The sequence below is a fragment of the Olea europaea genome, chromosome 13 (assembly GCF_002742605.1).
Source record: "Olea europaea var. sylvestris chromosome 13, O_europaea_v1, whole genome shotgun sequence".
Lineage (NCBI taxonomy): Eukaryota > Viridiplantae > Streptophyta > Magnoliopsida > Lamiales > Oleaceae > Olea > Olea europaea.
In genome coordinates, this window is record NC_036249.1 from 22,586,755 (window position 1) to 22,601,701 (window position 14,947).

The window sequence follows — 14,947 nt, forward strand, 5'->3', positions numbered from 1 at the left end:
TCGTTTTTTGCAGGCTATTGCCTACAAAAAGTAGGCCACTACAACCATCAAATGTAATTGCATGTCCCACCAACTAGTCTCTTTGCAAAGAGACTTTCTGCTATACAGATCGAGCAAAAAAAATTTAATTTTGGTTTCAATTTTTTGGCTATGAATATGAAGGTTAAAATCTTGTTTTATACTATCAATTTTCTTTAACGATTTTTAACTTGCAGTATTCTATTTTTCAGTTTTACTTCCAACTTCTTTGCTCTAATATCCAATTTTTTTGCTATAATTTTTCAATTTTAAATCTTCAAAATTTAATAGTTACAAATGAGTTTTACTAGTCACGAGGTTAACCAGTTTAAGGATAGTTTGAGTACTTCATCCAACTACGATAAAGACGTTCCAATTGACAATTGATGAGGTTAACCAATTTAAATATAATTCAATAAAAAGTTGATAGTTTAAAGGTTAAGGAGTTGCAACAGATCCAAGGATATGATTGTAACTTTTTAAATTTTTTTGTTGATTTAATTATGTAATTTTTAAATTCATTTATTTTAAAAAAGTTGTGCACAAAATATTTTATTCGTATAAAATTTTAATTTCCCCTACATTAATTGTAATCAATCCTAACCCCCCCGCCGTCCCCGCACCCCAAAAAAAAAGTAAAGTTGTAACTTTTATTTAATCTACAATTAATATAAATTTTACATAATTAAAAAGAATTTACAATTTCATGAATTAAAAAATATTAAAAAATATGAACTTGTTCAACTGGGTGATGCTTGAGCCAAGTCTCAAAATTTTAGCTGGACTTTGGCTCGAGCCGACTCGTTGACACCCCTGTACGTGTCACATAATAATGAAAGTAATCACGAAAAATTCTTTTAAAATATAACCAAATGACAATGATCATAATATATATATTTTTTATTTAACACATTAAACAAAGGAAGGTGCAGTTGAATTAGTCAAACTTTCCTGTTCTGAGAAGACTCGAACTGGTGATTATTGGAGAGCAAATCCAAAACTTGACCACTGAGCTACCCCTCAAAATTAATAATAATAATAATACATTGAAAGTAATTTCACTTTAGACTTAAACAAACATGCTATAAAAGTATCAAACATTTCGAAGGACTTATTATTATTATTATATTTTTTTTTTGACAATGATAATTAGTTTAGAACATTTTATATGACTTTTCCTCCTGCTTCTTGTGGAACTTTTTTTTAGGAAATTACCGTAAGTTAATTTTTTCCGAAATTTTTTCAAGCCAAAGCATTTGTAAAAAATTATTCAAACACTTTCAAAATCAGTTTCTTATTTTTAGATGCAACTTTTAACTTTTTAAAAATATGGGCAGTTAGAATATAGTATGCAAAATTGAGGTCAATTTTACATATTATTTTCTTATTTCGAAATTAAAGTAATTCTACTTATTCATAGGGACAAAATTGTCTTATCACAGACCATAGGAAGGTAGTAGATCCTCTGTAAGTATGGCAGTTATTAGGTTAGGGTCATTATGTGGCACAAAGATAATGTGACCAGACCCCCTCTTTAGGATCTCACTGGAGTTTGACTTTTGTACCGTGCCCTTAATGAATGAATTTTGTTACTTTACTTGAAAATCCACTCACATACTCGTGAGTCTCGTGTGAATAAAAAGGTCCAAAAAAAACAAGTAGGCCATATCGAGAGTCAGTCGCCAACCATTTTCGGTTAATCAATAATAATGCTATTTATCTTATCCATAAATAATATTTGACAATAATAAATTTCACATTAAATTATTTTAATTAGTAAATTAATTAATATTATCGAAATATCACATTATTGTTATTTTATAATCAGGACCAATGAATAGCATTATTTCACCAATCAAAAAACCACATAGCCCTGGTCAATTTTTCTCCACTCCATTTTCAATTCAGTTTAGAAGTCACACCCGAAGATCCTGTTCGCTAAAGACAAATGGCGGTGCCTACGGTGATCATGGAGGTTGAAAACGATGGCGTTGCGATCATCACCATCTCCAATCCTCCTGTTAACGCTTTAGCCCTCCAAAGTAAGTTGCTACGTGAATACATACATATGGATGTATGGCCTTGAAGTGATTAATTGATTGAGTTGTTTTGTGTACTTGCAGTTTTTGAAGGGTTAAAGCAAAAGTTTGCTGAGGCAATGAGAAGAAATGATGTCAAAGCTATCGTTCTTACTGGTAGCATTTTTTCCTCAATTTATTTGTTCGTGTTTGTTTATTTTTGATAAATAAACCAGATTCTGAGTGATTATTGCTTTGGTTTTCTGCCGAAGTGTTTGTTTCAGGAGAGAGCAATCACCGTTACTATGGAATTTAAGTTAATCAATCTCATGATTGCTGATTCGAGATTTTTTCACACTCACACACACACATATATTTTCGTTTGTGTATGCCTGAAAGTTCTAATAAGGAAGGCAACCTGAATTTTTACATGACCTACTTCAATTCACTAAATAGTTAACAATATGAACTGGAAACTAGGTGCAGATAAATTATTGTTATTGTTTTAGTAATTTGGGGAGTTGCTGAAGTCGGCAAAGTATGTTACAACATTTGAATTCAGTGAATTGCATATATTGATTACGATACTCTAAAACTTAGTCAAAGATTCCTGCCTGTTGGTTCAGTGCAAGAAAACTTCTGTACTATGGATTACGGTTGCTGACAGGTATACCAGTGGAGGGTCAATAGTTGACTTTCAATATTCTCTAAGCCAAAAGGAGGATACAGCATTAGAGACAAATCTCATGAAATTTTCGATTTGCTATAAGTCAAGATTTTCATAATCCGCGACTATGCTAGTAATATTAGTTTATCACTACTTTTATTGATTTCTGTAAATTTGAGAGCTATCTGTGTCATCTTATTTAGATAGAGAACTTTTGCTGCTTCCTAGAGTCAACAACTGATTATTTTTTTCTGACTTCATTTTGAAGGCAATGGTGGGAAATTCTCAGGTGGCTTTGACATCAATGTATTTGAAATGATACACAAAACTGGTGCCAATTTTTATCTGAATACCATCTCTCAACCAATTTTCTGGAAATTATATATTTGTGTGTTCCATCGGTTGTGTTTGTAAAATCTACATTAGAATTAATTAAATTTTCGTGTATGCACAGGAGACCTTTCTATCTTACCAGATGCATCTGTTGATCTTCTCGTCAATGTGATAGAAGGTCCTTCTTGACTAGTCTTTAATTGTTTGATTATGTAAATTGCACTTGGTATTTTTTTGAGTTTCCAATGTATAGTTCTATTTATGACTTCTTTCAAAATTGAATATGTCAAATACTTATCCCTAAAATTATTTTGTGTTCTCCTTGTCTTCATCAGATGCGAAGAAGCCTACTGTTGCAGCCATAGCTGGACTTGCACTTGGAGGTGGCTTAGAGCTGGCTCTGGTATATGTTTCCTTTACATAATGACACTTCCTAAAATATGTGAAAAGTTTTCCTGCATTTCATCATATTACTACATTATGCAGGCTAGCCATGCACGCATTGCTGTGTCTAGAGCTCAACTTGGTCTGCCAGAACTAAGCCTTGGAGTTATTCCTGGATCTGGTGGTAAGGTTTCTATTTACTATCTCTGATCACCTGCAATGTGAGCTTGAAGAAGAGAAATTTCTCTACTTCAATAAACATAACCTATACAATAACCACGCTTCTTTGTCAAGGCACACAACGTCTTCCAAGGCTTGTAGGGCTACCAAAAGCTGTTGAAATGATGCTGGTGAGGCGTCCTTTCTTATTAGTAGATAATGAGGCTAAAACTTCTGGAAACATATGCTTCCAATACTGAACTGTTTCTAATTGCATTAATGGGTAACAATCTCGAAAAGTGTCTACTGTTGACTTTTTTACTTCATAGCACGTTTTTGTTCTTTTCTTCATAATTCTTTTTTTCAGTAATAATTGAACAACGTCAACATTATTTGAGGATCTTGAACCTCGGTTTTACATAATGCATAATATTAGGTCAAAATAAGATTTCATTCTTCCAGTTATTGAATGTAAGAGATTTTATCAAAAATTATATACAAAAGAATATGAGGATATCCTTCGGTGTCGAGGGAATTGTATGTATAGATTTTTAAAAATAATTAATTTGATCTATGACATATCCGCTTCCTAAGCCTTTTGTAGCATGTCCTCCAAGTTACTCTCAGTTCCAATAGTGCATGGAGTGACCTGAAGATAGGGTCATCTTTCCCAAGGAAGGCACCGAGGGAATTTGGAGAGAATACTATTTCTTTCTTCTTTGCATCTGTGTCAGTTTACTAATATTTGACTAGTTATGCAATATGACTGTATTTTCTCTTTCTACTTTCAGTCAAATGGCAAGTGCTTTTCCTTGTTTGGATCCTAGTTCAATGGGAACCATGCCTGTTTCTTTGGTCCACATTTAGTTCTGACTAGTGATGCTTGTATTCTCTCTTTCTAGTTTCTCATCCCTGCATGTTTCCTTGGTCTGCATTTAGTTCTCCTCTTGAATAGATTCTTTTAGTTTGTGTTCTAGCATGTAAAGCTTTTCTAAGAAAAATAGAGGTTGAGAGGTATGTATTTGATTAAAGTTGAAGGTGCTGATGGAAGAAGTTGAAAAGGGAACAAATAATTCTCTATTTTTTCAGGAGATTGTTCAGCAGATTAGCATATAAAAATAAAAGTAACAGTCTCACCAACCAATAACTTCTTGGACATTGAGAGTTCCGGCGTTAATCTGAAGCATGGGTTTCTTATCTGAGTTCGGGAGCTTTTGATTAAGAATTAGATCAAATGCAGTGCTCATACTTCATTTCTAAAATCATCAGGGAGACCTGTCCATGCGCCATATATTCAGTACCCTTGAAATAGAAAGATACCATTATCTATTGTGACTACAATGTTTAGTATTAAGAAATGTACTTGCAACTCTGTTCTAACTTTTGCACAAGAAATCTGTAGTTGTTCACTGTCTAAATGCTTGTACCCTTGACCTATCGAAAGAGCTATCTCTTCTTGTATCTGTTATTCTTTTACTAGAATAATGTCCATTTGTTGATGACCTCATTATGTTGGCTTTTTATTAATGTCAACTCGATAATCTGTACTTTCTACAGTCATCTAGACCAATAATGTCGGAAGAAGGAAAGGAAGTAGGTCTTGTTGATGCAATTGTACCTTTGGAAGAATTGCTGAAAGTATCTAAGCAATGGGCATTAGACATTGCTGCGAGGCGCAAACCATGGATACGCTCTCTTCATGCGATGGATAAACTTGGCTCCCTGTCTGAAGCGCATGACATAATAAAGATGGCCAGACAACAAGCCAAACAGACCGCCAAAAATATGCCTCAGCACCTAGCATGCCTAGATGTGATTGAAGAAGGAATCATTCACGGAGGATATATTGGAGTGCTAAAGGTAAACTGTAATTTGAAAACTTGGGGTTGTTTTGTCTTAAGTTATATTTTTGATAAAGGAATGTTTTGAAGTGATTCTTTTTTGGGGGTAGAATGACCTATGTATTGTTGGTCATCTGTCTTGTATACCTGGTCTTTTCCATAAATCATAGATAACAATTGTGAGAAATGCACATTGAGCTCATTACAGTTCTTGGATAATGCATAATAATTTCATATGCACAAAAGGAAAAAATGGCTGTCAAACATATGATGCTTACATCTTAACAAGTCATTATTATAGTCTTCATCATAGTCATGGCCATTTTTGTTAGTTATTGATTTCTTCCCTTCCGCTCTTTTGCAGGAGGCGAAAGTGTTTAAAGAGCTTGTAGCATCTGTCACTTCAAAAGCTCTTGTTCATAATTTTTTTGCCCAAAGGGCAACTGCAAAGGTAAAAATTGATTCAACAAACAAATTATGCACTTTTAGTATCTAATATTTGAAATAGCAACAACCTTCTTTACCCCATCACTCTACAAAAAAATTAATGAACAAATGCAAGAAGAGATTTTAGAGAGAGCTAGAAAGTGAGTGGGTCAGAGACAGAGAGAACCGATAAGATCTCTTCTCTTTCCTCCCACTTGAGCATTAATAGTCTAAGAAGCATGAATACTTGTAAACTCATTACGTACCCAAGCTTGGATAATCTCTGATACCCTCCAATACGTATCACATACATGTTCTTTTAATTATTTTATGTTTTATTATATTTTTTAATTTTTCGATATTATTGGATACTTATTTTTTAAATATTTCATATTGTAATTATTTTTGTTACGTATCCCATACGTTAGAATATATGAAGAATGTTATTGGTGAGTTTGATTCTATCACTAATCGGTATGATATGGATTAATAAACTTGCTGGTTACTTCATGGGTCACATGCATCGTTGTTGCAAAGCATTGTTTTAAAACTTCTTATGCAACTTCTTCTTTATCTTGTGCTGAAAGAAATTGGAGTACGTACTATTTTGTGCGCTCTATCAGAAGTAATAAAATAACTCCACGAATTGAAAAATTGATTTTCGTTCATAGCAATTTACATCTCTTATCAAGAAAATTAGATCTCTATTCAAAGGAAACTTCAAAATGTGGGACATTGTGAGATACTCATTTGATACGTTTGTAGGTATTGGATTGTTTGAAGTTGCTAATCTATTGTAGGTATTGGATTGTTTGAAGTTGCTAATCTATCGTTAGATAAGCTAGAGTTGAAGAGTGTTAACTTTAATGACAATAAAGAAGCTGATGTTGATAGTGTTGAAGAAAATGATGTTGGGAAAATTAAGGATTAAGATAAAAAAAAATGATTTAGTATTTGTTTCATTTTTATTGTTGAATTTTATGACACGTATCTGCATATCTTTATTTTTTCTAAAAAGTCATATCGACGTACCTGTATTGTATCGTATATGAATTACATATTCCTATCCATGCTTCTTAGTTAATAGTAGTGAGGGGCAGCTTTGGAAAAAAATGGTTTTAAAATATGCTTATTTTGGGTAAATGGGACATTACTCTGAAATATCAGATGAAAGGAAGGATTTCTTTGAAATGGGAGGAGTACCAATACAACTTTTTCTCTTTATGTTTTTATTCCTAGATTCGGAACATGGGGAGCAACTTATGATGCTGTGGGAATTTAAGATAGAATTCAAGATATAACTGACAAGTTGTCTCTCTAGTCAAAAAATTGAGCTCATCTCCCACAATACAAGATAGGATATGGTTTCATTCTTCTGAACTATGATTTTGAGTATGTTGGCTGCACAAATCATAGCTTAATTCTATACGTGCACACAGGTAGTTTTCTTATGGGGACACTTGTCTAACAGAAGTACCATGTCTCATTTTTTCTTAGAGAACGGATTTTCATGCACCTGTATTCTGTTTAACCATGATACTTGTGAGATAATTCAAACCCCTGTTTTAAGATGTCTTGTCATGGCCCCAATGCTGCACAACTGATAGTTTTTCTGGTATAGTTATCTGTTTTGCTTTCAGTTATTAGCCCCCGTTTGGCCCCCATTTTCGGGAAATGAAAATGGTTGGAATAGTATTTTTTTTGAAAAAATGAGTGGTTGAAAAAGAAGGAAAAGTTTTCGATTTACGTGTAATATTATTTTATGGAAGATTGTGTGGTTGAAAATAGGAGAGAGAAAAATGAAATGTAATGGAATTGAAATTAATTGCGGCCTGTTTTAAGATGTCTTGTCATGGCCCCAATGCTGCACAACTGATAGTTTTTCTGGTATAGTTATCTGTTTTGCTTTCAGTTATTAGCCCCCGTTTGGCCCCCATTTTTCGGAAAATGAAAATGGTTGGAATAGTATTTTTTTTGAAAAAATGAGTGGTTGAAAAAGAAGGAAAAGTTTTCGATTTACTTGTAATATTATTTTATGGAAGATTGTGTGGTTGAAAATAGGAGAGAGAAAAATGAAATGTAATGGAATTGAAATTGATTGGGGGGGGGGGGGGGGGGGAGGGCTAATGGGATCTGGCATAGCTACAGCTCTTATTTTGAGCAATATTTACGTCGTTCTCAAAGAAATCAATTCTGAGTATCTTCTCAAGGGGATAAAGACTGTAGAAGGTTAGTTATGACTTGATTTTGATTGGTTCCTGATCTTTCAGTTTTCCAGTCCAACCAAGAGAAATACATATTGAACTATTTGATGACAAAATAACACCAAGTAATGGGTTTAGTGGGCTTAGTGTTCTGGTGCATTTTATCAATATTTGTATGAACTCTGTCTCTGTGCTTGTATTGCAGCGAATATCCGAGATCTGTTATCTAGAAAAAGGTTGGCACAGGATAATGCGGATAAAGCCCTTTCAATGCTAAAAGGCGTTATAGACTACTCCGAGTTTAAGGATGTAGATTTGGTCATTGAGGTGAGTTGGGAGATAGTACTTCTAATTTTTTGAACATTTCTAGCCAAGGCTGGATGATGGTTTCCAATTGAATTTCCAGCTAAGGAAATCTAAGTACTTGGATTCATTTCTACCCTTGACATCTCTTTCTCATTCACACATTAGAAAATTCTTATGCTCACTTCTGGAAAAGCAAACGTAATATATACACACACACTCACACACATATACATACATATATACACACACACATATACACACACACATTGGACTCTTTGATACTTATCTTTGATTTTTTAATCTTTTTTCTCAGAAGTCTTTTGAGTCCCTCAAAATTTGGAATTTACTGGTAAATCTATAGTTTACAGAAACTCTGAAATGGTTTGCTTTTACAAAATGGATGATTCATGGCTTCTCTTTTATTAGATTTTTTATTAAAGTCATTTGTTGGTGTTAGATCTCATAAGAGCCACCTCGGGCAGAGGCTTAATTATTAGGAATCAACTTCAAGATGATTAAAGAGGTTTAATTATCAACAATCCTAGAATATGGGGCGAGGTTGGACAACAAAGTCATCTAGTTAGAATGGTCAATAGCCGCCGTTATCAAAGAACATCGTCATGAGTATATTTAATGGATGTTCCTGAATGACGTCAGCACATCCTAGGGCTGCCAATTAGAAGCAGGAAGGTGTCACTTTTGACGTCGACACTCCCATGCTCACCAATCAGGAGAAAACAATGATTGCCTAGGCTATAATTAATGATGACTTTGAAGGTGTCATGATGGTCTGACCAGACTGAACTCCTCAACCAATCAAACCTCTTAGGTGGCACACGAATTGAGGTCAAACAATTTAGCTTGACAAGACGGGGGAAAACTCATAATGTAAGGCCTATCTAAAGGGGCCTTACATGGGCAAGTGCCCCAAAGGAAGGCCGAGCTAAGCTTTTACCTGTAACACACTACAATACACTACTCAATAAAATCATTCTTCTCTTTACAATATCCCAGCAATCAAACAATGTTTTTTTTATACTAAATTTCTCTTTAAGTTCTATAATTGCCACCTCAGTTTCAGTTATCAACATCATTTTGCTAGTATGGAGGGTAAGTGGCCTAGTTTCTGGCCAGATTGGCATATTACAAGGTGTAGGACTTCTTGAAGTCTATGCAAAGTCATTCAATGTCTTGAATTCATTATTTGAGAGAAATATAACAGAATTTCAAGAACTTCGCATAACTCCACTCAAACACTTTGTGCTCTTAACTTTTACGTACCCTTCCCATCTATCAACCTTAGAATCTATAGTTCGGCACCACGATATCATTTCCATACTCACGAAGTTCACTAACTAGAACGGGTTCGAGTAGGATGTGAAGATTTCCTATGTCATCTTGTGTATGGGGTTTTGGTCGATAAGATTGCTAGTGTTTTTGTTGTTCTCTGCTAGTTTTGTATTTCTAATATGGTTTTGTCTTAATTGCAGGCTGTTATTGAAGATGTTCCACTAAAACAGAAAATATTTAGTGAAATTGAGAAGGCATGCCCTCCACACTGTATATTAGCTTCCAACACGTCTACTATTGATCTCAATGTAGTAGGAGAAAAGACCAGATCTCAAGATCGGATTGTGGGTGCACATTTTTTCAGGTTATGAAACTTCTGTTGGATGAATTAAGAATTTGATTTCATAAATTATTGTCATTAGCTGAGCAAATATGCATATAAATGAAAGTTTGAAAATAAAACCTCTCTGTTCTCAGACTGGATGTGCAGTTGACAAGCAGTAGCACTAATTGGGAGTCTACTAAGTTATTTTTTCCCCTTTTAATTCGGTCTACTTGGAAATTTAATAAAGAAAATATGTGTGAAAAATAAGGTATCTTCTCTTAGATTTTCATAATTTGTCTGAAGAGGATTCTGAAGATCAAACTACGCATGAGAATCTTAAAACATTCATATTGAATTGATGAAACTGCATGGAAGGAAATAGGTAGAAGAAAATATTTCCATTTGGGAATTAGAAAGTGAAATGATTTTTCTTTGATGTGATTCTTCATTTCCTTCCAATTTCAAAGTGTGGACAGGATTTATAATTTTGAATTTAGAAACACTTACATTGCTTTAAATTGAAATCCCTGGTGAACTCTATTAGAAAACCCCTTCCTCTTTTCTTTTTAGTACCCTTTCCATCCTAGTTGAGATGCACAATTGGGAAACATAGTGGTTAGGCTGATAGGCATGTGGTCTGAGATTCTTGCATGTATATGCTTATACTGTGGCAATATATGGTTGTGATTAATGGAAAGTTTATTTTAGTTACACTGTTTGAGAATGTCACTTTGGAACTGGGAGTCGTTAAATACGGGCAATTGATTTTCGTTGTATGGACACCTCAATTAAGGTAGGGTGTCTGTGTCGGACACGTGTTAGAGCTGACCCTGCAATTTACCATGATTAAAAATAGGGAAAATAGCAGCAGCGATTCTTAACTTTTTCGTTTTTTGCAGACTTTACCATAACCTTCATTTTGTGCTAGCGAAGGTTCCTAACCTTTCATAAATATGCACATGAGTTCCATCTAAATTAAAACTGTCCAAAACATCGTGAGTAGTCTGGAAAATTCCATGAACTATCTGCTATCGCGATTGTTTTATTGGATGTTGATAACTTTTTGAATGGTGATTTTGGACTGTTTTATTGGATGTTGATTTCTTAATTTTTCCGGTCAATTGACAATGTTTTGGACGGTTTCCGTCCAAATAGATCTCAAGTGCATATTTATGAAATGTTAGGAACCTCCGCTGATACAAAATAAATGTTAAGGTAAAATTTACAAAAAATGAAAAAGAAGGTTCCTAACCTTTCATAAATATGCACATGAGTTCCATCTAAATTAAAACTGTCCAAAACATCGTGAGTAGTCTGGAAAATTCCATGAACTATCTGCTATCGCGATTGTTTTATTGGATGTTGATAACTTTTTGAATGGTGATTTTGGACTGTTTTATTGGATGTTGATTTCTTAATTTTTCCGGTCAATTGATGGTGTTTTGGACGATTTTCGTCCAGATGGACTTTAGGTGCATATTTATGAAAGGTTAATAACCTCTGCTGGCACAAAATAAAGGTTATGATAAAGTCTGCAAAAAATGAAAATGTTAGGGATCGCTACTGCAATTTTTTCTTAAAAATATTATATATTTTTAAATCAAATTTATTAGTAAATAATAAATATATACTTATATTTAAAAGATCTCAATAAGAAAAATTAATAGCAAGTATAAAACTAAAAATGAAGAATTTTAAATAATTTAATTAACTTGTAGATGTGTCATGTCAATACTTTTTTGAAAAATTGCTTGTCAGCGTATTCGACACATCGTGCCGGACTCGTGTATCATAGATATTCTTTAGAAATTCAGTAGACAATATATGTTACTTTAACTGCTCACTTGATTTACATTTTAACAGTCCTGCCCATGTAATGCCTCTCCTGGAGATTGTGCGGACAGAGAAGACCTCTCCTCAAGCAATTCTTGACCTAATGGCGGTTGGGAAGACCATAAAGAAAGTTCCTGTCGTGGTTGGAAACTGTACTGGCTTTGCTGTTAATAGAACCTTCTTCCCATACTCTCAAGGTGCACATATTTTGGTTAACTTGGGGGTGGACGTGTTCAGAATCGACCGGCTCATAACCGAATTTGGCCTTCCTTTGGGCCCATTCCAGTAATTTCGTTGCCTCTGTATCCTAAAGCACGATTTCACGTTCATTGACTCTGTATCATAACCTCGGTCCTGGTTATTTTGGAATTATTTCAACAGGCTTCAGGATCTAGCAGGATATGGAGTAGCTGTCGCAACAACGAAAGAATTTGCTTCTTACTTTCCTGATCGTACCTTCCACTCTCCATTGGTTGAACTTCTTATGAAAAATGGGAGAAATGGTAATGATGTAATTCACTGCATATATTAGTACTTAAGTTTAATCTTCACTTTATACTTACTTCTGCTTATGGGGTTGCAGGTAAAAATAATGGAAAAGGATACTATATTTATAAGAAAGGAAGCAAGCCAAAACCTGATCCTTTGGTATTACCAATAGTAGAGGAATCTAGGATGCTCACCAATATAATGCCCAGTGGAAAGGTATACAACAGACTCGATTACACCACTTGACACGACTATCGTCCACGTGTTAAATATTGTATTGGGCTGTTAAGTCCCTCAGGCACGCACAATTAAAGATATCATTTACTGATATCTGCTGGAAATTTCTATGCAGCCTATTATTGTCACTGACCAGGAAATTGTCGAGATGATACTTTTTCCAGTGGTGAACGAGGCATGTCGTGTTTTGGATGAGGGCATAGTAATCCGAGCATCTGATCTTGATGTAGCATCTGTTCTCGGCATGAGTTTCCCTTCTTATAGGTGAGTGACTCCATGATAATCCATTGCCTGAAATATTTAAATATTACCACCTTCTACCCAGTTTCTCCTCATTTCCTGGACTCTTTGAAATTACTTAATCATGCATTGTCTTGTCATTATATCCATGATAATTCTTTGAGATTATAATTAGTACAAGCATTTTATGGAGCATGTATGAATTCAGTTTTGTATCTAGCATTTTTTGCATCTGCACACTGGCACAAATACTGGAGAGAAGAAAAGTAATCTTGACAAATGAAATCCAGAACTTAACTAGGTATAATATGTAAAATGAATTAACTAGAAAAACACAAAAGATTAGACAGCTAGAAGGGAAGGGAGCTGGGTCAGGAGGTGAGAGAGACTGGGACTTAAACAGGTTATGTATTAAACATTGTTTTGCTGAATATTCATGTGATGTATGTATTTTGAAGATGCCCAATATTCATATGACCATCTTTACCATTTCCTTTTGAGCATATGAATGACCCCTATTAAAATCTCAGAGACTATTTTATATTAAAAACCCCCTGAGGAAGCATGTCTTTGTGGCAGAGGCGGTATTATTTTCTGGGCTGACTCCATCGGGGCTGACCATGTATATCAAAGTCTCAAGAAGTGGTCACAAGTATATGGTAACTTCTATAAACCGTCGTCGTTTTTAGAAGAAAGAGCATTGAGAGGCATTCCTTTAGTAAGTACCTTATTATTACAGCATTATTCTTATCCATCAGTATACAGTATTTAGTTAATTTGAAGATTTATGCTTCATTTTATATTTTTTTGGACTTAAGCTTTCTCTTAGCCCCTGGCACTGCACAAGACAGTATGTTCTGAGACAGTAAACACCTGAAACAGTCCAATTATTTAAACCCATGTAATGGGGAATTATGTCAAATTTCAATTGAGCTATAGTAAATCAAAGACGCATAAATTTAGCGTGTATGTTTTCTGTTCACAAGGGGGATTTCATCCTAGTAGAACTGCTTAGAAGAGGGAGACAGAGACCAAATTTAACAGTTCTCGGTGTGAATGCAAAAGATTTGATTGTTTGGACCTTCAGTAAATGTAGTCTTGGACAGAAATGAGGATGACAAGGACTATATACTACCAAGCCCAAATTTATTGGAAAGAGGAGTTTATTAGTTGCTAAAGCAAAAACCAAATGATCAGACTATAAAAGACTAAAGTAGAAGTTTAGTCTGTGGAAAAGAGGGTAAATGGGAGAAGGGATGAAGCATTCTTTAACTCAAAGCTATCTAGGACATGCTCATGGTCCAAACTTTGATCAAAGCCGCCAACTATAATCGAGTTGCTAGTCTTGTCTGTGGGTGGTGCGTGTACGTTTCATTGTTGTATGTCCACATGATTAAGGTTTATCTATGCTGATTACGGTCTCTTGTTTTTCTGCAGAGCGCGCCAGCTTCATCACCTTCAGCATCAAGATCACGCTTGTAGGCTGTGCATATCCAAACGTTTAGCTCAAATACTGAGGGTAAAATAAATCTCCGTACCATTTGCCAAATTAATGAATAAAACTTTTCCAGTAGCACTGGCAATATTGATGAGCATTTGAATAAACACAAATCTCTCTCGCAAAATCCATGTCTCAAAGATGTGGTTTGACTTTGATATAATTTTTCGGTGAGAAATGATATTAGCTTCTATGAATTAAAATTGCATGTTTGGTACAAGGTAGCCTGGCTCCCTCAAGGGAACCATTGAATAGAAATAAGGAATTTATCATTTCACAATGTGATTTATTGAGCAACTCTTGATTAGGATCACCAAATACAACTGCACATTTCATTTCATTGCTAGTTAACACAGAGAAATGATTGGATATATTTGAAGGGTAATTGACTGGAATATCCTCCTATCATTTCATTTTTGTGGAAAGCCCCCTATATGATCCAAACTTTGTTGAATGCAACATTTTCTTTGTGGAACATGACTTTTTCTTCCATTTTCTAAATGAAGTTTTGTGAAATGATAAATATACCCTCATTGTTAAATAAAGCAAAACTAAAAGAAAAATTAATAAAAAATTAATTGTATTCTTTGTTCCATATTTTTAAACAAAAGTGCAAACGAATCTCAAATAAGTAATTAAAAAAAAAAATTCTCTTTCTTCCACTTATCTCATCTTCTTC

At 34.4% G+C, this 14,947-nt stretch overlaps 1 protein-coding gene across 1 annotated transcript; it reads left to right on the forward strand.

Annotated features, from left to right (window-relative positions):
- The first annotated feature begins 1,874 nt into the window (after window positions 1-1,874).
- LOC111407897 (peroxisomal fatty acid beta-oxidation multifunctional protein AIM1) lies at window positions 1,875-14,608 on the forward strand. Its single transcript, XM_023037600.1, has 18 exons — window positions 1,875-2,060; window positions 2,142-2,213; window positions 2,972-3,034; window positions 3,158-3,214; window positions 3,372-3,439; window positions 3,523-3,604; window positions 3,715-3,770; window positions 5,137-5,439; window positions 5,785-5,871; window positions 7,889-8,075; window positions 8,256-8,377; window positions 9,847-10,010; window positions 11,835-12,089; window positions 12,186-12,307; window positions 12,388-12,509; window positions 12,646-12,794; window positions 13,350-13,488; window positions 14,208-14,608. Exons 1-18 carry the CDS (start codon window positions 1,967-1,969, stop codon window positions 14,250-14,252), a joined length of 2,187 nt encoding a protein of 728 aa, XP_022893368.1. The 5' UTR covers window positions 1,875-1,966; the 3' UTR covers window positions 14,253-14,608.
- The last annotated feature ends 339 nt before the right edge of the window (window positions 14,609-14,947 follow it).